The sequence below is a fragment of the Pan troglodytes genome, chromosome X (assembly GCF_028858775.2).
Source record: "Pan troglodytes isolate AG18354 chromosome X, NHGRI_mPanTro3-v2.0_pri, whole genome shotgun sequence".
NCBI classification, from domain to species: Eukaryota; Metazoa; Chordata; class Mammalia; order Primates; family Hominidae; genus Pan; species Pan troglodytes.
In genome coordinates, this window is record NC_072421.2 from 14,351,047 (window position 1) to 14,376,145 (window position 25,099).

The 25,099-nt window shown below is 43.7% G+C and overlaps 1 protein-coding gene across 7 annotated transcripts in view; it reads right to left on the reverse strand.

Annotated features, from left to right (window-relative positions):
• The window catches only part of GPM6B (glycoprotein M6B), a 167,785-nt gene that overhangs the window by 3,669 nt on the left and 139,017 nt on the right, over positions 1-25,099 (reverse strand). For all 7 annotated transcript variants that reach the window (XM_009438782.3, XM_009438783.4, XM_009438780.3 and 4 more), the window contains 5 exons: positions 11,023-11,209; positions 8,807-8,963; positions 5,253-5,424; positions 2,775-2,848; positions 1,609-1,674 (listed from right to left, as the gene is read on the reverse strand). In XM_009438782.3, the coding sequence (XP_009437057.1) occupies positions 1,609-1,674; positions 2,775-2,848; positions 5,253-5,424; positions 8,807-8,963; positions 11,023-11,209 (656 nt within the window). The remainder of the gene's footprint in view (positions 1-1,608; positions 1,675-2,774; positions 2,849-5,252; positions 5,425-8,806; positions 8,964-11,022; positions 11,210-25,099) is intronic.

Sequence of the window (25,099 nt, forward strand, 5' to 3'; positions counted from 1 at the left end):
GGAAGAGAACAAAACAGGACAGTAAGATACAGGCAGTGAGGGCCGATGCCATGACACTTCTAAACTTGGGTGGGGACGGGTGCCTGCTCATAGTCTAAGGTGTTTTTTTCCCACTTAAAATCACAACAGACAATTTTCCTATCTAGCAGACACAGACTTTTTCTCATCACACATGTACAATGTAAGTCATTGGTTCTGCCCTCAGTGAGTTTATTAAAAGGACTTGGATGTGTTTCAAGAATAACAAGACAGAGAGCTGGGTCAACAGCATGAGAAGGATGAAGCTAAATGCCTTAATCCTCTCATCTTTCCAAAACCACCTGCTCAGCAGCAGGCAGTTATCTTTCCTACCTGTTGCTCAACCAAAAGAACAGGTCACCCCATGATTTTACAGGTGGTTTTTTTCATAGATTCTAAGGGGATTTAATGGTCAGAAAAACTGGGAATGAATAATTTACAAGCAGCTGAGATTTTTCCCTTGCTCTACCAATCTTAGTTGGTTTTCCTGAAATCACAAACCAAGCCCTCCAAAATTACATGTATACAAACATACATACATAAGAGCGTGTATTTATACAGTTGATTTTCATTACTTGTAGATTCCATATTTGTGACTGCCTACTTGCTAAGATTCATTTGTAATCCTTAATACTTGAGGCACTTCTTTCGCAGTTATTAGCAGACATGTGCAGAGCGGTGAAAGTTGAGTTGCCTGGTATGCACATTCCCAGCTGAGGCTGAACAAGGCAATACTCTGCCTTCTTGTTTCAGCTCTCAGACTGTAAATAAGTATACTCGAAGTATATTTAGTGCCACGTTTTTCACATTTTTGTGCATTTTGTGGGTGATTTTGCTGCTTAAAATGGCTCCCAAGCATAGTGCTGCAGTGCTGTCTAGAGTCCCTAAGTGCAAGAAGGTTGCAAACTGCCTGACCAGAGAAAATGTTCATTAGAGAAGCTTCATTCAGGCATAGGGATAGAGCTATTGGCCATGAATTCAATATTAAGGAATCAACAATATATATTAAATATGGTGTATTTACACAGAAACACACGAAACAAGCTTATGTGTTGATAGGTTGCTGAAAATGATGTGACCAGAGGCTCACAGAAACCTAGCCATGTATTTCCCCTAGGAGCAGTGGTCCAGCATTCGCTAATTCAGTGCTTGAGGTGACTTTATGGAACACAGCTACCCTGTATGAGTGACTATATAAATGTATGTATATGTGCATATCTCCACTTGTAAATTAATATCCCTTGGCAAAGAAATGGGTAATGCCTCACGTGAGCACTGCATCTGTCTGCGACTGAAGTCATGAAGCTAAGTGCTCAGTGCAACAAGGTAATATGCTAGGCCTAGTTGATAGGTGTTGATACCCTCTTTTCTTTCCAGAGTCCAAATTACATCACCTACAATCAGTGCCAAGGTAACCAACTAATACTTTCTGTAAACTACATGTGGTAAGTTAACACAGGCGCCAGTTAACCAAGGTTGAGTGCCAGAATCATTGGCTTCAATAGGCTGGTAAAAGCTGGAAGGGAAATCTGTCATTTAGAGGCTGGAGGGAGGAGGCTAGACTAGGGTGGTCTTGGGGCCATTACTCACCAGGGCAATGACGGTGGCACCAGCTCCTGCACAGGCCACAATGAACAGGTGATAGGACATGTAGAACTACAAAAGAACAGGGCATCAACATAAGCATTTGATGTTAAATGAAATGGCCTACACTCATTGTGGGGTGCTGCTTCATCTGTCTCCTTTGCAGCTATTCTCTGCAAGACTGGGCACAGGCCTGCCTTCTCTTCATGCTCTGGCCTCATGGTGGAATCACCCGAGGAGCTTTAAAAACTTTCTGATGCCCAGACTGCCCCCCAAATCAATTAAATCTGAATACCTAAGGGCTGGGCCTCAGCCATCAGTATAACATAGTGCTGCCTTGATGGCTGTAACATGCAGCCACGGTGGGGAGCCCTGCTTCAAGCCACTGCATATTATGGATATACAAATTGACAAGTCAGATAGGGTAGGAGCTGATTATTTCTGTAACTCACTGCTTCTTAAAAGCTTGCCAGGATTTTCTTAAATATACAAGCACCTACGAATGCATTTAAGAATTTTCCTTTATAAACAGTTACAAGCCAATGACTGAAGAAATGTTCTAGGGCTGAGACAATTTAAACCAAAGTGTTAGGACACACTCCCTAGTAAGGACGAATGAGAATTAGAGAAGTAGCAAGTCATTCCAGAAATATAAATGATTAACTGTGGCCTCATTTATTAAAAGTTGGGTATATACACAAATTCCTCTATGAAATAGAGGGACTCCTCTATGAAAATTAACTTACATCCGTTCTGTGACAGGTGTTCTACTTTGAAAATCTTTCAAAGTAGAAAGAGTAGAAGTAGAAGAGGTGAGAGAAGAATCTAGATATATTATTAGATTTCTAGGTTTGGGATCACCTCTAAATTATTGCCCTAGATATATTATTAGATTTCTAGGTTTGGGATCACCTCTAAATTATTGCCCAAAGGAAAAGCCCTCCACTTCTTAAGGATTTTCACCAAATGTGTTGGACCATATGAAGTGACCATTTTTGTAGGTCAAAAATGGCTGAATAGTGATGGTTACATATAGCTCTATCTTAAAGATTCTAAACAAGGAGCTTTCCTTAATGGCATTTTAACCATCTCTCTCGCTCTTTCTACAGCTGGGAGAACCCTTTTTTCTCAGCCTAATACTCAAGGGTTATTCTGAACTGTGATGAGTTTACCTCGTTTGTGTTGCAGATGTTCTCCAGGGCAGAGCCACATATTTTTCCGGGGAAAGCATTCCAAGGAATGATACCTGTAAAATGAACCCCAATAGGATGTTAGTACAAACTATAGTGCCTCATGTTCTTAATAGACCCCACCACTTTGGATGCCAGTTACAGTGTAATTGTAGGCTATGTTCTTCATTAAGAATTGATGGATCTGCTGTCTGCAGAACAAGCATTTTGGAATAAATAGCCCCATTTGAACAATAGGCCAAAAGCAAAGCCAACTAGTCCATAAGAGATTTAAACAGCCTGATTTTTTTTCCCCCTACAAATTGTGCTTTATTCAGTGAGGGTTCACATTTGGAAGTTCATATTTGTAAAGATTAATTTTCAAAGCCAGGCTTTCCCTATAGTTACTGCAGGACAACCCCCTCATAAAGCATTTTATCACGTTGAGGTCAAAATACATTTCCTCATGAATGCTGTGGTCTGTGGCCTTGCTGTCCAAGCTCTGTTACTGGTCTGCCAGGAGTTAAGTTCCAAAATTGCAAGTATACACTCAAACTTTCATGGCAATTTGACAGAGTAATTTATGTTTGTGGGAATCCAATAAAAAACTCTGGATTTGTACTTTGTCTTTGTTTTTATATTCATTTTTATTATGTCTTATAAACATATTAGAAAATATTTTTGGACTGAAAATCAAATTGGTTTTTTTTTTTTTTTTTTTTTTTTTTTTTTTGAGACAGTCTTGCTCTGTCGCCCAGGCTGGGGTGGAGTGCTGCGATATTGGCTCACTGCAGCCTCCACCTCCCGGGTTCAAGCAGTTCTCTGCCTCAGCCTCCCAACTAGCTGGGATTACAGGTGCCTGCCGCCATGCCCAGCTAAGTTTTGTATTTTTAGTAGAGACGGGGTTTCACCATCTTAGCCAGGCTGGTCTTGAACTCCCGACCTCGTGATCCACCCACCTCGGCCTCCCAAAGTGCTGGGATTACAGGCATGAGCCATCGTGCCTGGCCGGAAATTTTTTAAAAGGAAAAACACTACTGTCCTTTACCCCAGAGGGTGGGACAAGCAGAGTCTATGATTTCTCTCTCACTTAAACCCTGAGGCTCCTCTGCAATGACAGTTGTCCAGTGGGCTGCTGCTTTTTTTCCCCTTTAATGCGTAAGTTTGTGCTTAAATATTAAACACTCCTAGGAGGTTAAGGAAAGGAGTATTAGAAGAAAAAAAATCCTTATTCCTTTCATCCTTGACACGGGCCAAGAGTACATCTTTATACTTCAGAAGCATGGGAAATTACCCCAAATTATCAGTGAAACCAGTAACTATAACAATAAATAGGCAAATATAGAGGGTTTAAAAAGATGATTGCTGATTACCAAGAATTTGTGGCAAAACACTTACTTTTAAGGAATAGGAGAATGATATACATTTAGATATTCATTTACAAATAACTTTAACAGCCAACTTTAGGCTCCGTTTTTAGCTCTATCATAAAGAACAGTGTTGTTCAGCCTTGGTCTTTGTGAGAAGAGGTTAGTCTGATAGGTAGTTTCAAGCAAATTTAGTATTATGTTGTAATGTAAGATGTTGAGACTAAGCCACATGAGAAAAACAGCAAAAATGAAATAGTCATCTCTCTTCAGAAACGCTCTGGAAGGACAGTTATTTCCTCTTCAATTCTGATGAAAGCTATTCCCCCCCACCCCCGGTTGTTTCTGCCAAGAAAAGATTTCCTACCATCGTGGCTGGAAGCAGTAATTAGACTCCTCCCTTAGGACGCTGCCCTCTTACTCAGCTGCCCTCTCTTACTCAGCAGCGAAGTCGCGTCCCAAATTAATTGACAGGAGGAGCCAGTGGTCTCTTCTGGGGTTTGTCACAATGAACCAACCTTAGATCCCCATTGTAAGGATCTCACTCATTAGAAAATGTTTGAACTGGTTTCTAACAGCTGATAATGATTTTTATAGAGTATGTTCTGATGACTTTAAAATATGGCTGGATCTAACGTTGTATTTTTCAATACAGATGAAGTTTAGGCAGTTGGTCATTTTAAAAAGACCAGATTTGAGAAGTTGGATGTGCAAATTAATTGAATTATACAATGTGTGCAATATTATTTTGAATGGAAAGTTGGATGTTATAAAACTGAAAATAAAGAAAAAATATAATCTTTTTATAGCGGAGATCCAGAAGTCTTTTTTGATTGAACTGCATTATAAAGTAGTTTCATATTAAGAAAAGCTTCTTTCACTACACACTTAACATGAAAATATAACAAAATTTTGATACCTAGCAAGCTAAAAGCCTCCCTAAAGTTTCCACCCAGAAAATAGCATATTGAAGGGAAAAGTATAAAATTACTCTAATAGAAGGGATGAAACAGATCATGACAATTAAAAGGATGCGCATGTAATAATTAGGTCCAGACATATGCACGAGAGGATAATGAAATAACTGGGGGAGGGGTGAATTAGAAGGAAGTACCGTATTGTCGGATATCCACACAGATCTGCTCCACACCCGTGGTCCCGTTGGTCTGCGGTGACTTGATGACTTCACAAGTTGACCATATGTTGTAGAACATAAACACGGGCACCGCTGAGAAACCAAACACACCCAGCCAGGCCACTCCAAGCACATAGGTGAGGAAAACGAACTAGGCCAAAACAAGAGGAAGGACAATCATCACTGAAACAGGTAGATGTGTGTCCCCTGAGTCGAAGGATTGTGCATTTTCAGGCCCAATACTGACCTGTGGAACACACTGTGGGGACCCTCGCCCCGGCATTGGTAGCAAGAAGGAAAAGCCAGCACTGGAGCAGGGGAAGTAAGAGCCAGCCACATTCCCCAGAGCTAGAGGATCTAGAATTGGAGTGCCCGAAGCAATGTCAGGACCTTTCGGGTCACTCTTAACTAACAAGGACAGGAGACCCCAAGAGGTGATCTCACTCATCCAAGGTCACAGAGCTAATCAGTGGCAGCCTCTCAAGAGGTGCTCTTTCTAAATAGCCGTTCTGAAAATGCAGAACATGCTACTTAACATGGGATAGATTCTGGATGTATTCCATATACCACTGAATTATAACTTCATATTAATTTCTCAAAAGTTACCTTTATTTTTCGTAACAGGTTGGCTCACAGAGAATAGCAATTGCCACAAGAAGCCCTCTCTCAAAAAGAACTTTGCTAGTTTCCTGATTCTGCAAAATTACCAAAAGTTTCAAATAATCACGAATACAAGCTTAATGCTCGATCTATAAAATTCTCATTTTCCTCTAGTTTTCTTTTGTCTCTAAGATTCACAGCAGCTTTGCAAGCAAAGCAACGGCTTAGGGAAAAAGCTTCAGGTGTTCACCCACACACTGTCATGGGCAATCCAGGAAGAATAGAATCCCGTTGCTTGGCTTTCCTCTGCCTTGACCACTTTTCAGAGAGCTTTGTGAGGCGGCCTCAAAAACGTGGTATTTGTGTTCTCAGAAGGCGCGCCCACAGAGGGTGTGGAGTGCTAGTTTGGCTTTTCTATTTTGAAGCTGATGGTGGAGACCTGATGGTCCCCCCTAACTTTCTGTGCTGCAGGAGATACCTGGGCGGTTGGAGGCCACCTCCTGATGGTCACAATGCCAGGAAACTGCAGAAACGAGACACTTTCCCTTGCACTGCAAGGAAGCATTTGCACCTCCAAAAATATTCAGAGAAGCAGATTTCAGCAGTTCCACCTCCCACTTCCTCCCACTGCTGCTCCAGACTAGGTTTCTTTCCCTTCAAAAGAAAACAGGACCTGAGCAGGAGGGAGCTGGTGGTTCTTGGCTTCAGTGAGCCTTCCCTTCTGTCAGAGGCCAGGACTCCAGAGGGAAGGCCACTGTCCCCCTCCCAGAGGTCCCCGCTGCGAGCTGGCCCTGTCATGGAGGCCTCTAGCGTCCAGAGCTGCTTCCTCAGTGAGTTCCTGGGCACAAACCTCCCACACAGGACTACGAAAGAAAAATCTCCAGACCCCCAAATCACTAAGCCAAAGGGAAAAGTCAAGCTGGGAACTGCGACAGGCAAATCCCCCATTCTATTCCTAAACAAGATAGCACAAAGATAAAGCTACATACCTCCCTCACAATTTGCCCACAAGGAAATTCCTCGTGGACAAAGGACAGAGCTCAAAGTCATCCCTCTGAGGCTCATGTGAGACAAATGCATATCTGATTGCTTCCTCTGCCCTGTCTTTTCACCAAGCCAGACCAGGCATAAGTGACTATTCCTCTACCCTCCTCTCCCATGTGAATTGTATATTCAATGAAAGGCTAATCAGAGACCCAAAAGAATGCAACCAGTTGTCTCTCACCTACTTGTGACCTGGAAGCCCCCTCCCTGCTTCGAGTTGTCCCCACCTTTCTGGACGGAACCAATGTACATCTTACATTCATTGATAAATGTCTCACGTCTCCCTAAAATGTATAAAACCAAGCTGTGCCCTGACCACCTTAGGCCCATGTTGTCCGGACCTCCTGAGGCTGTGTCATGGGTGCATCCTTAACTTTGGCAAAATAAACTTTCTAAATTGGCTGATACCTGTTTCAGATACTTTTGGGTTCACAGGACTGAGGAGACAAAGGCCTTTGGTGATGGAGTGGCAGCTTTGCTTCCCTAGCGGGCAGATCTCATCCACCTTCTCCACCTCACATGACTTTCTGTCCTGTTTCTGTCCCCAGCATCCTCAGCCCTGCCCCGTCACCTGCATCTTCCTCACACCCTCCAAGGCAGGTCAGCATTGTGATCTGTTAAGCGTATGGATGAAACGGAAGCACATGAGGTGCCAGTGGCCAGAGATGCAGACAGCGCATGAATGACTGGCAATGAAATCAAGCAAGATGGTCAAGCTCCTCTCCAGTCTAAGGGGGCTTTCGACTTTCTCCAACAAAATCTGACAGAAGAGCTAAAAGCGGGCCATGCTAGGTGGGCTGTGGATCCCTCACAGTGTCCCCATCTCTAGGTGAAGTGCCACTAGCTCAAGTACAAACAAGCTCCTCTCCTCTCCACCATGTACTGTGTCCTGACCAATGCTCAAAGGATCCAAATATGTTAAACATCAGGCAGTGGATGACTTAATGCTGTGCCCTGGTGGAAACTAGACCTCTATTTTTGAAACTTGATGGGTAGAAGTGAGGGGGAAAGCTGTCATTTTAAAGCTGTGAGGAGGTGTTTTTGGTTTTTTTTTCCTTTGGAGGAGGATTCCCACTTTTTGTGGCTATTTTCCCTCTGCTTTCCACAGGCATTTTATTTAACAGCTGCCTCCTTCCCCTACAAAAGTAACCATTCCCCTGACTTGTACAGTAGGCTGAGGCAGGAGAATCGCTTGAACCCGGGAAGCAGAGGTTGCAGTTAGTGGAGATCGCGACACTGCCCTCCCCAGCCTTGGAGACAGAGTGATACTCCGTCTCAAAAAAAAAAAAAAAAAAAAAAAAAAAAAAAAAAATTCTTGGCTCTTGAGCTGTACAAAAACAGGTAGTAGGTCAAATTTGGCCCACAGCCCCTAGTTGGCTAACCCCTGTCTTAGACTATAAGCTGCTTGAGAAAGCAGCCTGTGTTTTAATCTTTGCACCTCTAGTGGCTAGCAAAGCCCAGCTAGGCGCTCTGTACAGCAGGTACTGGTAAGTATTTACAGAAGGATCAGGACGATTTTCCATGGTTCATGTATGTCTTTATGGCCATGATCCATATTTAAAGACAACCAAAGGGGAGCACTGAGACCACATGAAAGTTACCTCCTTCTATAGTGGGAACTTGGCATTTGAAAAATCTTCAGCACCCTTTTCACCTTTACACTGATGAAAACATTTGATTTATTTCTGCCAGCCATAGACTTTAGTTTACTATCAATAACATGTTGAAGGTTTTTATAGTCCTAACTCTAAATTGGTAAGGCCAATATTTGTGTCATGGACCCTCCATTCACGCTCGATACCTGGTAGCTTTTGCCAAATACAAGGAAATACATCAAGCCATGGCTCTGGTTGTATATCAAACAATCAGTTATCAGAGGTTCAACTCACCATTCCACTGATGCATCGGCCACAAGCGGTTGTTTTAAACTCACCGTGCAGTTCTTTCACTGCACTTGTGGTGTAAAAGCCTTCTGCCAACAGAATGATCCCATACAAGAAGAAAAAGGACGCAATTCCATAGATGACATACTGCATCAGTTGTATCCTACAAAGAGAAGAAGAGATCCTGAACCATTAAATTCACTGCCTGGTAGTGACTATGTTTCTGGACGCTGGAGAGAGGACATGAGGGGGATGTTCCTGTGAGTGCGTCACTCGCCCCACTGATGGCTTTGATGGACTTGTGGGGCATCCTGGGCGGCATCCCTGCCCATGTCCTAGCAACCTGGGCCTTCCTTCCAAGGTGGGAATGATGTTTCCTTTGCTCAGGGCAGCATCCAGTTGTAATCTTTTAATCCTTACCTGAGTCCTGGGCGGCCAGGGTTAGAATCCTCATTTTGCACATAAGTAAAACACAGGCATTGAGGAGTTAAGCTCCTCATCGGAGGATACACAGTTAGTGGCAAAGCCAGCATCTGAACCCTGGCCCAATGGACAACATGTTCTTTCTGCCCTTTCACAATGCCTCCCAACCAGGCCTAGTGGTTAATGTCACTCTGATAAAACCCCTAAGTAGGCACTCAGGGCTTCTTTAGGGGGTAATCTGGGGAGATGTCTTTTGCACTGTGACTCCCACCACACAAATAGTAGTAGGTCGAGTAGGTTTAAGATACAGAAAGTTAATTCACAATGCAGTTTGTCCCACAAAAGCTAACAAAGACAAATGACGTCCTCAGCCTTCGGCTGCCCACTGGAATCACCTGGGCAGCTTGGAAAATACTGGTACCTGGATCCCGCCCCCAGAGATTATGTCCTAATTGGTCTGGGGTAAGGCATGGGGATTTTCTTAAAGCTTCTCAGAAGTTTGAGAGCCACAGATTGAGATCACTACCTAATTAAATCAACACACCTTTCCCAGGTTCAGTCTTGGTAAACATTTCTTCTTTGCACATAGTTGGAACTCAGTGAGTCCCCTGTCCCGCTTGAGCCCTCCTTATAATCTCCCCAACCTGTGTTCATTTCTTTGGAGGTCATTTGTGAACAGATAAGAAAGAATAAAATTCCCTAAGGACTGAAGAGTCTCCAACATGACTCCATGACCATTCCATAAAAATTCATTCATGTCTTTTTCAGTCTGGTGAAGAAGTTTCTTATAATCATAAGACACATTAACACTGGAACTTTGGGATTCAAGGGAAGAAAAGAAACGGTAGAAGGAAATGGAGAAAGGGGAAGACATGTGAAGGAAATAAGTAGATTGCTGCTGAGCTTGCACAGCTACAAGAATCTATGTGTGGGAGTCACTGCGACTCCATTGAGAATGTTTCCAGAAAGAAAGGCAGAGATCTGCTGCTAAACCCCTGGACCTTCCTCTCTTCTGCAATGGAGGATGCCCTGGGATCTGCTCTTCTGCTGGAAGAGTTAATGTTAAAATACTGCTCCTGTAGGCTTAGAGTTGGGGTCAGTCCTCAACAGGGCTCCTACCATTCCAGGGATGGTCACTTCCTGGGAGAAAGCTGGAGGCATCTTGGGAACAACACAATTCTGTTGAGACAATCGGCAGCATCACCTATCACCATGTCACAGCTCCCCATGTCCACAGCTACCATGTGTGGAGTGTCCTATGTGTGCACCTTACCATTCCCAAGTAACATTCCACCCTGGGGCCTAAACACCTACCATATTCTAGGCCCTTTCTTTTTCCTTCTCTCATGAACCTTTTTCTAACTACATAAAGTGAGCTTTAAGTAAAAGCATTCATCTTCTGCTAGGAAAGCACACTGTAGTCTTTCTGAAAAACATCATGAGGTGGTTGCATCTCAAATACTTTTTTTTTAAACAAAGTATCACTCTGTCACCCAGGCTGGAGTGCAGTGTTGCCATCTCGGCTCACCAGCTCACCGCAACATCCACCTCCTGGGTTCAACTGATTCTCCTGCCTTAGCCTCCCAAGTAGCTAGGATTATAGGCACGCACCACCACGCCCAGCTAAATTTTTTTTTGTATTTTTAGTAGAGGTGGCGTTTCACCATGTTGGCCAGGCTGGTCTTGAACTCCTGACTTCAGGTGATCTGCCTGCCTCAGCCTCCCAAATTGCTGGGATGACAGGCATGAGCCACCACGCCAGGCCTTAGATACATTTTTAAAGGGAACCGGATACTTACACCTCGCTCAGCAAGGCATGGTCACTGGCGTTGGTGGAGAAGTGTTGCTCAAGAATCGCCACGGTGCCTGCGAGAGCCACATGCCCACAGCCGCAGAATAAGGCCACCCCGGAGAAGCAGAGGATGGTGGCCACCAGGGAGGCGTAGGGGACTCCTCCCAGACACTTGATGCAGCATTCAAAGCAGCCTGAACCCAAAGGAGAGAAAATATAGCCGTTATGGGCAAGAACACCTCTGGTCTTCAAGAATACCCCATATTCACAGAGAAGGCTTATAATTTTCCATCTCCCCTCTCAGGCTCTATGGTTAATATTAATAGTTCGACATCCCAAGGGCCAGTGTGGTAGTTACCGTGATCTCACATTCTGCGGTGAGGACCCTGAGGCTCCAAAAGGGAATGTAACCTAATTTGCTCAGAATCTGGAAGGGTAGTGAATGGCAGAGCAGTCAATTGACAAAGAGTTATAAGGTAGTTACAGTTCTAGAGCTTCCTGATCGACTGAGTGGTGGGGAGAGCCCCGCTCAAGTGCCAACAAGAAGCACTCATTCCACTAACACAGTCAAAAGAGAGGACAGCAGTAAAGCTGCAGCTCTGTGAAGAAAAGCAACAGTCAGGTCGTCTCCAGCCTCACAGTTCTGGGGTTTCAATACGTCTGCTGCTGTGGCAACCAACGGCTTTCCCCAAGCCCTGGACCTCCGGGGCAACTGGGAGAATCTGATACAGCAATTATGCCGTCGCCAGGTTCGTATGCCGTCGCCAGGTTCAAACAAATAGCAAGGTGATTGTTTTGGAAAGGTCACAGGTATTTTGGTCCATAATTCAGTGAAGAACAAAGTCACCAAGAGCCACTCAAGTGGGTCTACTCAAGTTTCATTCAAGTTGACATCAGAAATTATCTCAAATTTTTAATAAAAATGCTTCCCCCCAGCCCAGTCAGCCCAAGCAATTCATTCACAGTCCTCCTCCTCCCCGGCTTCCACCTGCCCCCTTCCCCGACACACACGTTCAGAGTCAGAACCCAGAACTGGTGGGTGATATTTAAGTACTTGAAGGAGAAAAAAGAACAGAAGAAAAAAACAAAACCAAAATGAACATCCATGAAGTGGAATGAAGGAGAGACAGCCGTAAGTCACTCTTAATCTTGAAAAGATGAGACTTGTATTCATTTTTAAAATAAACTTTTACTTGAGATGTCCATAAAGACCTGCCTCAGGGGCAGAGCCAGGTGACGTTTTCAGTTTGGAGACATTTATGTTTCAGTAAAGGCAGCACTGGCCTCAGGATAATGTCAGTACCTCTCCTAACCTCCCGTCTCTGTTTATATTATCCAGACCCTTAAGTAAATGGCTTGTCGGGGAAATTGAACTTTAAACGCATTATGGTGTTTAGCAGCAATCAAGGGCCCTTCATTACTTTAGGGCAAGCACATTATGCCGGCAAAAAAAAAAAAAAAAAAAAAAAAAATCCCCCAAATGGTCTTCATAGTTGTCATGGAATGACAACCCAGCATAAAACACCATAGATGAATGTTTTCATTTTAGTGAGCATTCCTTTTAAACTAGCATTCGCTTAAACCTACGGAAAGTGACTATGAAAACTCATTACTAGATTTCTCTTTAGTTCATTAGAAAATAAAAAATATCAGGGCTTCATAAGAAAGCTGTGCTTCCTTTAATTTCAAAAGATGAGCAGCTGTTTTTAGGAAGACCAACTTCCCTGAAGTGGACTGGGGAAACTATATAAAATGGGAACCATCCTGGCTAACACAGTAAAACCCCATCTCTACTAAAAATACAAAAAATTAGCCGGGTGTGGTGGTGGGCACCTGTAGTCCCAGCTACTTGGGAGGCGGAGGCAAGGGAATCGCTTGAACCCAGGAGGAAGAGGTTGCGGTGAGCCGAGATTGCGCCACTCAACTTCCAGCCTGGGCGACAGAGCAAGACTCCGTCTCAAAAAAAGAAAAAGGGAACCAGTGCACAATATGGTTCAAGTTCACTAGCAAGTCAGTATCTTAAAGAGCTTCAGACACTTGGGATTTGTGAGCAGAGATGTTAGAGCTCAATCTTATTTTGTCACATGACTTTCTGGGGACTGAGGTGAGAGGAATGCAACTCAAAGTCCAAATTCTCTCCAGGTTCCCAAACTAAGAGAAACTAGAATCCTTGGCCTTGGTGTATCTCATTATAAAGAGAAAACAGACATGGGTATTGTATCATCCACAACCTCCCCACATTCTCAGCCTCTATGATCATGTTAAGAAAAAGATGAATGCCTGCTTTCCTGGCTAACAAAGTTGTATCTGGTTCTTAAAGGATAAAGATGTGAGGCCTTGGGGCTGTGTGGTCCAAAATGGTAGCCACTAAGACATGTAGCTATTTACGTTTATTTAAAATTAAATAAAATGAAAAATTCAGGTACTCTGTTGCACAAACCACATTTCATATGCTCAAAAGCCACATGGACTAGTGGCTACCATATTGGACAACACAGATATAGGACATTTCATCATCACAGAACACTGCTTTGGAAGATACATTTTGAATTGTCACATATTTGATTTTCTATAACCCAGGAGCTGGGTTCTAACTGGGTTTTCTGTTGGATTTCATTAATTCAGTACTTTGTGAAGACCTACTGGGTGCCAAGTACACAAAACTGAAATAAGATACCTTTCTGGCTTCAAGATAAATCCAATACTGCAGGCAGACAAGTAACACAATTATTATAGTCCAGCATGATGGGGGCAAAGATCCAGACCCCTGCAGAGCCAGTGGAAAGAGAGTGGAGAGAAGGGGGACAGGGAAGATCAGAAGGGCAAATAATTCATACTGGATGGGTCCTTCTACAGAAAGATCTAGTATCCAGAATACTTAAACAGCTGATGTGGTGACACTGATATATAACCAGATAAAATTGTTCATTAATTCTCTGTGTGTATATATAGATGTATACATCTATATATATTTTTAAACTAAACCCACACCCTTTTTCATCATTTGGAGTTAGGGTTAGGTGTTATGGTGCAGCACACTCGCCCTTTAATGATAGAACTCATCCTTCCAAATCCACAGTTGCCACTTCAAACAGTCTTTCATCCAAATGGTTAGAGCATTCCAAAGAAATATCACAGCTCTCCCAGGCTCAAAAAGACAAGTGGGGTTAGAAGAATGATGCTGTTCAATCCCAAATTCAATACTAGATCAAAGCTAAAGTTTCCCTCCAATTTATATCTCTCAAGGACTCTGTATATACCTCATGCTGTGGATCTAGTTTTATAACAGCAGGGAAAACCAGGAACTCAAGAATTTGGGGGATCACTTCAATGAATCATGCTCTCTCAGCAGATGCCAATGCTCTTAGGTTTTCAGCAGATGATTTTATTTGTGGCTGTAGGAACCCTGGCTCCTATAGAACAGAAATCACCATCTTTGCTCCACTGGCACAGATAAAACTCTTATGGACTGTGCCAGCCAACATGACTAGAAGCTAGTGACATAAAATATGGGAAAAATTTATAGGACATAATACAGCTGGATGTAGAGCTTATTCTAGCTTGGTTGACCAGTTATCTTCAGGGTTAAGATTGCATGTGTGGTAGATATCCAACAATCTATAAATGGATCACTCTCCACTGTATCTTCTATGTCAGTATAGAAGCCACCTCTGGTCACAGTGTGCATGATATCTTTGAACACTGGGCAATTTAGTCACATATCACACACTCATCCTAGAGGAACCAAAACTGCTGCAAAAAGTTAGTAAGAAAAAGCTAAATGTGTTTATTTAGGAGCTAGAGGATATAGGTAATATAGGAGCTAGACCACCTAGGGCTTTCCAGGCCACCTTAAGAATTCTGGACTTTATCTTCAAAATCATGGGAAGCCTTGACCAGGCGCCGTGGCTCACGCCTGTAATCCCAGCACTTTGGGAGGCCAAGACGGGCGGATCACGAGGTCAGGAGATCGAGACCATCCTGGCTAACACGGTGAAACCCCGTCTCTACTAAAAATACAAAAAATTAGCTGGGCGTGGTGGTGGGCACCTGTAGTCCCAGCTACTCGGGAGGCTGAGGCAGGAGAATGGCGTGAACCCGGAAGGCGGAGCGTGCAGTGAGCCGAGATCGCACCACTGCACTCCAGCCTGGGTGACAGAGCAAGACTCCATCTCAAAACAAAAACAAAAAAGACAAAAAAAACAAAATCATGGGAAGCCACTGCGGTTTTTTCTTTGTTTTGTTTTGTTTTTTGAAACAGGGTCTTGCTCTGTTGCCTAGGTTGGAGTGCAGTGGCACAATCACTGCTCACTGCGGTGTTGAACTCTCTGGCTCAAGCGATCCTCCCACCTCAGCCTCCCAAGTAGCTGGGACCACAGGCCCATGCCACTGCACCCAGCTCATTTTTTATTTTTTAAATTTTTTGTAGTGACAGGGTCTCCTTATGTTACCCAGGCTGTTCTCAAACTCTTGGGCTCAAGTGATCCTCTCGCCTCAGCCTCCCAAAGTGCTGCAATTACAGGTGTGAGCCACCATGCCTGGTCTGCCAGGGAGCATTTTTAAGCATGGGAAACAGATTGGGGTTGTGAAAGATCACTCTGGATGATGTGAAGGGATATATGGATCTGTAGCTGAGAAGAGCTGAACTTGGATGCTGGCAGCTTCTACTGGGCAACAAGGAAAACTATCAGAGGTCAAGAAAAGATATGAGTGGACCATTTGTCATTTGTCAATTCCATGTGCTTTGCAAAGTGTGTTCATTGGACCAGCAGTGTCAGCTTCAGCAGGGAGGAACTTGTGAGAAATAAAGAATGTTGGAAGTGACCCCAGACTGAGTCAGAATCTGCATTTTAACAAGGCCTCTGGGGTGATTTGTGTGCACATGAAAATTTGAGAAGCCCATTTCTAGTCAACAGTGGCATCTTCCCGGTCTCAGGTGTGGCATCCTGAGTCTGTTTGAAGTGCCTGCTTTCATATTCAATGGTGTGTGATGTTTTTTCTCTAAGACGTGGCCCACTGGGTTTGGCCATAACCCTCCAGTCACTTGTGAATCAAATGGCAAGTTCCAAGGACTACAGTTAAGAAAAACAAAATGTTCCAAGTTGTCCAGCCATCTTGAAAAGAGTGCAGCTAGAGTGCATTTTTGTGAGCCAAACAAGTACTGTTAACCTTGGAATTTTTCATGCTTTAGTGTCATGCCATAGACAGGGTCTGAGAAGACGGGAATTGAGTCACCTGAGAAAGCAGATTTCTAAACACACACACTCCAACCCCCTGCAGTGCTGGGAGTGCCTGTGCACAAAAAGGAAGTAGATCTGGGATTCAGGCTGTCCTTAGTAGTCATAGGCAAGCTGATGTTTTTAAATATAGGGGTGGTGCCAAGTACCAGCAGAACACCATGCTGTTAAAAGTTTACGATAGCTAAGGAAGATCAGTGCTTTTCTTGGATGCTCCTATAAATCCACAGACTGAATTTTCCCAAGCTTCAAACCAGCAATGACAACATTGGGTAACGTGAACGAGAAAAAATAAGGAAAGCATTTTTTTGATGACTGTGATGTATTCATGTAAAAAAATAAAAATCAATGCCAGGTTTTTTTCTTTCTTTCTTTCCTGAGAAAGAGTCTCACTCTATTGCCCAGGCTGGAGCGAGTGGTGTGATCTCCGCTCACTGCAGCCTCAACCTCCTGGGTTCAAGTGAGTCTTATGCCTCAGCCTCCCTAGTAGCTGGGATTACAGGCACATGCCACCACATCCAGCTAATTTTTTGTATTTTTAGTACAGACAGGGTCTTGCCATGTTGGCCAGGCTAGAATGCCAGGCTTTCTAGCACATTTTACTAGTAATTCTCAATACCTCTCACCAAACCCTAAAAGCCTCTGTTGGGCTGTCTTATGCCTTCATTTAGCTGGCCTCTGGATAAAAAGAATTTTAGGTTTTGATTCACACAAAAATTACAGTGTACATTAGCCTAAGACAGTTTAAATATAAGCCATGTAGTAGGGAGAAAAAAAAATACACATCAATGCCTTTAACTCTCAAAGGCTATTTTGTCTCCAGTATCCCTAGAACCTTTTGTGCAGAACAACAGAATAAAACACCTTTTGTCCTCAGGCTTGTGGATGGCCGTTGCCATGGCTGTGAGTTCATAATGGCCAAGTGATTTGCCCAAGTTGTCTGTGATCTTGGCTGCAGATTTAATGCTGGCTCAGACGTAGGGCTGGCAGGAACAAGGGCTCAGATTCTTCCCCAGGGAATGAATGTCACACATACATACACACACACACCCTCCCAAACACCCCCCAACAAACACCACACAAAAAAACCACCCCCTTACCTCTCTACATGGGGCCTTCCTTGCTATATTACTGATTCCTAATGAGCCACAAAATTAAAAAGAAAAGATGCAGGAACCAAGCTTTACAACTTTCAAGCAACAAGCAATGGGAAAATGGAGAGGGCGAAAATCCTAAGAGAAGCAGCAGTGAATGTCAGTGGACAGAAGCTTCCCTGATTCTGAGCTGGCCAAGCAATTCTCAACAGGGGGTGACTGTGCCCCTCAGGGGACATTTGGCAATATCTGGAGATATTTTTCGTTGCCAAAGCTGGGGGAGAGGGTGCTTCTGGCATCTAGTGAGTAGAGACCAGGGATGCTGCTCAACACCCACAGTGTACAGAATATGCTCTTATAACAAAGAATTACCCAGCCCCAGATGTCAATAGCTCCAATGTGGAGATTCTCTGAAGTAGCATAAAAAAACATCTACATCGTTTAGACCACTGGTTCCTAATCCAGGCAATTTTGCCACCCAGGGACATTTAGCGGTGTCTGGAGAGTTTTGGTTGTTACAACTGAGGGTGGGGGACACTACTGGCATCTAGTGGGTAGAGGCCAGGGATGCTCCTAAACCTCCTATAATACACAGGACAGCCCCCATCCCCAAATAAAGAATGGTCACACCCAAAATGCCAATAGTGCTATAAACCAAAAATAAAACTCTGGGCCGGGGCGGGTGGCTCACGCCTGTAATCCCAGCACTTTGGGAGACCAGGGCAGGCAGATCACGAGGTCAGGAGATCGAGACCATCCCAGCCAACATGGTGAAACCCCATCTCTACTAAAAACACAAAAATTAGCTGGGTGTGGTGGCACATGCCTGTAATCCCAGCTACTTGGGAGGCTGAGGCAGGAGAATCGCTTGAACCAGGGAGTTGGAGGTGGCAGTGAGCTGAGATTGCGCCACTGCACTCCAGCCTGGCGACAGAGCGAGACTCCGTTTAAAAAAAAAAAAAAAAAATTCTAAGCACCCCCCACCCCAGCCCCAACCATCTGAATAGATTCCTGCTCTCTGCCAGGGGGATTCCAAAGTTAGCCTGAAAAAACTAGTTCAGGCCATGATTGGAAGGGAGAGTCAAACATACCTCATTATACCCTCCTCCCTTCTGGAATTCAGGAAAAGCCAACCAGCATTAACATCAACAGACCTTAAATCTGCTAAGAGACATTTACAATCTATTCTCTCTGAAGCCTGCTACCTGGAGGCTTCACCTACAGGATAAAACTTTGGTCTCCACAACCCCTTATCATCATAACCCAGACATTCCTTTCTATGGATTCCAGGTCTTTACATAATTTTTAAATCTTCCTATAACCTGCAAGCCACCCTCTGACCCCCTTTGAGTTGTCCTGCCTTTCCAGATTGAACCAATGTACATCTCACAGGTATTGATTGATGTCTCATGTCTCCCTAAAAGGTATAAAAGTAAGCTGTGCCCCGTCCACCTTAGGCATATGTTATTAGGATCTCCCGAGGCTGTGTCACAGGTTCTTAAGCTTGCTAAAATTAACTTTCTAAATTGATTGAGACCTATCTCAGATAGCTTTGGGTTCACAGTGCCAAGAGTGAGAAACCCTGCTCTAAGGTTACAATACATAATTCTGGTCTCAGACATTTGGTGACACTGCCAAATTCTAAAATCTTAAAAAGAAATGCTTAAAAGAAAACTAACTTTCTTGGAAAACATTATAGAGCAGAGGTTCTCCATTTTTCCTACACATTGGAATAATCTGGGGAGCATCTGAAAATCCTGACGCCCTGGCTTCACCCCAGACCAATTTTATCAGAATTTATTGGGGACGGGACTCAGGAATTAGAGGGTTGGGGTTTGTTTTTTTGAAGCTCCCCCGGTAACTTCAATGAGCACTCAGTGTTATATAGAACAGGTCAGCAAACTGTGGCCCACCAGCTAAATCTGGCTCTCCTCATGGCCTGCAAACTCAGAATGATTTTGACATGATTCTAAGTGGTTACTTTTTTAACCGCTTAGAATATATTAAAAAACCTATTTTGTGACACATGAAAGGTACACAAAATTCAAATTTCTGTGTCTATAAATAAAGTTGTATTGGCACACAGCCACGCTCATTCATTTACATATGGTCTATGGCTACTTTCAAGCTACAAAGGCAGGGTTGAGTTGTTGCCACAGGTATTTACTATGTGGCCCTTTAAAGGAAAGTTTTGCAGACCTCTGTTAAAGAGCAGTGGTTCTCTCTCTCTCTCTCTCTTTTTTTTTCCAGATACAATCTCACTCTGTTACCCAGGTTCAAGTGCAGCAGTGCAATCTCAGCTCTCTGCAACTTCTGCCTCCTGGGCTCAAGCCATCCTCCCGCCTCAGCCTCCCAAATAGCTGGGACTACAGGAAAACTTTAACCTGCGTATAAATCTCCTCGGGACTTCATTAAAACGCAGATTCTGTTCAGGCAGGTCTGGAAAGGACATTGAGCTCCCAAGAGATTCTATCCTGCCTGCCCACCAGTCTCACTCTGAGCCAGGAGTGGGCCCTCAAAGACGGTCTGTGCAGCCCCGGCAGACCTCAAGATCCTTGCAGGAGGACTGTGAAGCCAAAACTTTTTATAATAGCACCAAGATGTTATTTACTTTTTTCACTGCTTGACATTTGCACAGTAAAACTGCTGATGCCTGAGCGTGAATCGGGCAGTGGCTCCATAGTGTACTTAGCAGGAACACATTCCTCACCACCATGCGCTTGCAAGAAAATAAATTAAAAAGCCAGTTTCACTTCCAAATGTCCTCGATGCAATAAAAAATTATTAATTTGATTAAATCTCAACCCCCGAGTATGTGCCTTTCAAACAGTTTGTGTAATGAAATGAGTGAGAGGATGCAGAGAGCCCTTCTGCCGCAAACCAGCGTGTGACAGTGGGCTGCAGGAAACATTCTTATGTAACTGAGTTATGAGCCAAACTTGTACCTTTCTGGGGGCAAACACCCCCTTTCTTGAAAGAATGCCTGACAAGATATAGTTTTTTAGACTTAAGTATTTGGCAGAAACTTTCTCAAAAATGAACAGCTTGTCACTTCAAAGAAAACAACTGATAGTATCTGTTGCCAATCAATTTTGGAAAACTTGTACCTGCCATAGTGAGACTGACAGCTTCCAAATACTTACCAGACTTCTTGATGAAATCGGTGGTGATATTAACAAATGAAATTTTTTTGACATGGTTTAATTAAATGTGTCAACGTCTGGAAGATCTGCACAACTCAGAGAACCAATATTTTCCAAATAGCCAAGGGAAAATAATTCTTGAATATAAGAGTCAATCAAAGTGCAAGATCAAGCAATGAATTTTAGTGGAACAGAGTACAAAAATATCATCAATATGGTTTCAGATTCCACATTACAAGTAGTCTTTAAGAAACCACTAGCTGCTGAATTTCGGTGTAGTATCAAGGAAGAATTTCATAATTATCTGCAAAGGCCATTAAAACACTCCTCCATTCTCCAAGCACATACCTGTGAGAAATTTGAGTTTTCTTCATATACTTCAACCAAAGCAAGATACCCCAAGATGCCTCTGAATGAATGCAGAGGCAGATGTAAGAGTCCAGCTGTCTACTGTTAAGCCAGATATTAAAGAGATTTGCAAAAATGTAAAACAGTCCTATTCCTCACACTAAAATATTATTTTCTTTTTGAAAATCGTTATCTTTCCTAAACATTACTTAGGTTGACATATAATGGATTTGCTATTATTTTAAATGACTAAGTTTATTATTAAGTAATAAACTTATCAGTTCTAATTTCTTTTCCTTTTTTTTTTTTTTTTAAGATGGAGTCTCGCTCCATCTTAAAAAACTCAAAGGCTGGAGTGCAGTGGCACGATCTCAGTTCAGTGCAACCTCCGCCTCCCAGGTTCAAGTGATTCTCCTGCCTCAGCCTCCCAAATAGCTGGAATTAAGGCACATGCTGCCATGCCTGGCTTATTTATTTATTTATTTATTTATTATTTTATTTTATTTTGAGATGGAGTTTCACTCTTGTTGCCCAGGCTGGAGTGCAATGGTGCCAGCTCGGCTCACTGCAACCTCAGCCTCCCAGGTTCAAGCGATTCTCCTGCCTCAGCCTCCCAAGTAGCTGGCATTACAGGCACGCACCACCATGCTGGCTAATTTTGTATTTTTAGTAGAGACGGGGTTTCTCCATGTTGGTCAGGCTGGTCTCGAACTCCTGACCTCAGGTGATCCGCCCACCTCGGCCTCCCAAAGTGCTGAGATTACAGGTGTGAGCCACTGTGCCCGGCTGGCCTGGCTAATTTTTGTATTTTCAGTAGAGATGGGGTTTCGCCATGTTGACCAGGCTGGTTTTGAACTCCCGACCTCAGGTGATCTGCCCACGTTGGCCTCCCAAAGTGCTGGGATTACAGGCATGAGCCACCATGCCCAGCCCTCAGTTCTAGCTTCTAATATAGAAAATATTTATAGGCACAACTCAGAAGAGCAAAGGCGTTTTGGGGTCAACTGTTTCTAAGCACGTAAAGGGACCTAACACCCAGAAAGTTCTGTGAACCACTAATATAGTGCATTAAAAAGATGTGAAGTCAGTTGACAGGGGCTTCCTGTCCAAGAACAAAGTGCGAAATCAAATATAGGTTGCTTCTCAGTTCTCACGTCTTTCATGCAGTCCTGGACATAAAAGTTCAACTACATAACGATAAGAATGTGGAAACTATTTCTAATGATAGAAAGGAAATCACTTTTTGGCAGGTCCTTTTAGAAGCTTGTCCTAAAATCTGTTTAATAAGGGATTTTCATTTTTTTGAAAACACTATGGAAGTCTTAAAATAGATGAGCCTCTAACATTTGCAATATGGTACTAGCAGAAGATAAGCAAGTCAATAAAAGCAATGATACGCTTCCATGACTGGGAATAAACAAATCCAACAACCAGATACTTGTTAGTCTCTTCCTTTGCCTTTTGTGGGAACTGGCTTTGGTTTTGCCAAAGGCTTTTAGCCTGGTAAAGTGGGACAGCAAGGAATCATGGAGATCAATGGAGAGTAGGGGAAGCCAGCTCTAAGTCCAGATGACACAGATTTTAAGAGCACAGCAATCTGGAGGCTACTCCAGACATTTGAGAAGTATTTAATATCTGCAATTTTGAGCTTTAGCAGCAATCAGTTTCCTTGACCATCTGGGCGACAGTGTCTCTACTTTCCTGGATTCCATTCCATTCAATGAGTGTCTGTCCAATCCCTGCCATGTGCAAGCCACTGTGGTGGGGTCTGCAAGTGTGCCCTCCTGGCTTTGATCCTTGTGGGTGGGGTGAGGGGGCGGTAAGACACACAGACACATAAGGTATCACTAAAGTAGAATAAAGAGAGTGCTGACACAGGGATATGGGGGAGTGAGGTAGGGACAGATCTCCTTGGTTGGTGTGGGTTGCTAAGGCAAAGGTTTATGGATGGCAGGAGGTGAAGAGGCCTTGAAGAACAGAAGGATTCCATGAAAAGCACAAAGGAAGGACAGCAGGACCAATGTGGTGTGGGAGACGTGGGGAGCGTTCAGGGTGTAGCCGAGTTCATCAAGGACACCAGGGTAATGTTGGGGAGAAGTCAGGAAGGTAGGTCCCCCCATTGCCTGGTCCATGGAAGATGTCCAAGCCAGCCTCAAGCCTCTGTGCTTCACTTTGCAGCAAGGGGAAAAGAGGGAAGGTTTGTGAGCAGGCGAGACGTGATTCAGGATGTGCTTTTAAGAGATGAATCTGGCACTGGTGTGTGGGCTGGATTGGAGTGGGTGCAAGCTAAACTCTTCAGTGGTAGGCGGTGGCAGAATGGGTCTTCTGAGGTTTATTCATGGGGGCAGGACATCTTCAGTAAAAGCAGGAAGGATAAAAATTGGACAAAGCTGTGGAGCTATTAAGCAATCAACATCATGCAACATTTTCTATTCGGGTGAGAAAGGGTGAGAGAATTTATGTGAACACATCTTCACAAGGGCCATTCTAGAAAATGCAAACTAATCTACAGAGAAGGAGAGCAGATCAGTGGTTGCTTGGGGAGAGTGGGAGCATAGGAAGGGTGGAAAGAGTGGGGAGTGGCAGCCACATTGCCGTTCTGCTCATGGTGCTGCTTTCATGAGCACACATGTATGTCAAGGCTTGTCAGACACTTTAAAGAGATGCACCATATGCATATCAATTACACCACAAGAAAGCGTTTTCAAAAGACCTGTTTGTGAAGTTCAATTTCTACAAAACACACCAGTAATTTAAAAAGGTTGTGAACCCCTTTGAGAAACTAAGGATTGGTGGTGAAAGCCAAGAGCCACATTAACCTGGGTGATGGGAACCCTCCAGGCAGCAAGGCACAGCAGAGGCATCCTCTGGACTGAGGGTAAGGACAGCAAGGGTCAGGGAGGCCTTAGGGCTTTTACTAGACAAGCAGAGGGCAGGAGGCTACAGTGAGGTGGAAGGAAAATAAACGGCGCTGAGGAAGACATACCTGTTCCTCTAACCACAATAACACACTCATATGCCCTGCATACATCTCTATATGCATAGGGTGTTTATAGCACGTGCTATATGCAAACACACGTGTATGCTATTATGTTGCATAAATAAATATATGTAGGTTTAAATGTATTGGTTTATGCACTGTGTGCCTTTTAAAAGAGTGAGTTTCTCTTCAGGGAACACCGATACATAGATTGTATATAATATTCCAGACTTATCAAGCTATCCATGCCTGCAATAAGCTTAACATCTGGGACAAAGCTACCCCACGGACTTCTACTGCTTCACTTAGAACCAATTTCCTGACTCAAAGCGTAGGACCTAGCCCAGGGGTTCTCAACTGTTGGTACTATTGGCATGGGCCATCCTTTGTTGGGGAGGGGCTGTCCTGTGCACTGTAGGATGTTTAGCAGCATCCCTGACCTCTACACCACTAGATGCCTAAAAGGCATCTCCTGAAAGGCAGAAACCCCCCCGGATTGGGAAACACTGGTCTACCACAGTGGTTCTCAACCTTGGCTGCACAGAGGATCACCTGGTGGGGGAGCTTTCAAGAACACTGATGCCTGGGTCCCACCCTCAAGATTCTGAATGACTTGGTCTGGATGTGGCTTCGGAATTTTAAAAGACCTCCCCTTCCTTCCAGGGTTCTACTGTGAAGCTCAGGCTGAGAACTTCTTATTCAAGAAAATCATCCCACAAAGTTAACCCTATTTACATGCAGATGATTCTAGAAACCTCGATTAGCCAACCTAATTTTTTTTTTTTTTTTTTTTTTGACACAGAGCCTTGCTCTGTTGTCCAGGCTGGAGTGCTGTGGCACAATCTCTGCTCACTGCAACCTCTGCCTCCTGGGTTCAAGTGATTCTCCTGTCTCAGCCTCCCAAGTAGCTGGGACTACAGGCACCCACCAATACTCTTGGCTGATTTTTGTATTATTATTATTATTATTATTATTATTTTAGTAGAGATGGGGTTTCACCATGTTGGCCAGACTGGTCTCAAACTCCTGACAACGAGTAGCCAATCTGAACTTACTTAACAAATACCTGCTGAGCTCCTATGCAACTCTCAGAGTGCAAGGTCTTGACCAGCCTGGCCCAGGAAATGAGCCATGTACACAATGGACACTAAAATTAGACAATTTCATATAGAGTCACACATCATGAGTGCTAAAAATAAAGTGATCATCATTCAACACTATGAACGACTGCTTTCTTGGTCCTAGGTCCCGAGCCAGGCCAAAGCAGGGAGCAAGGCATGAA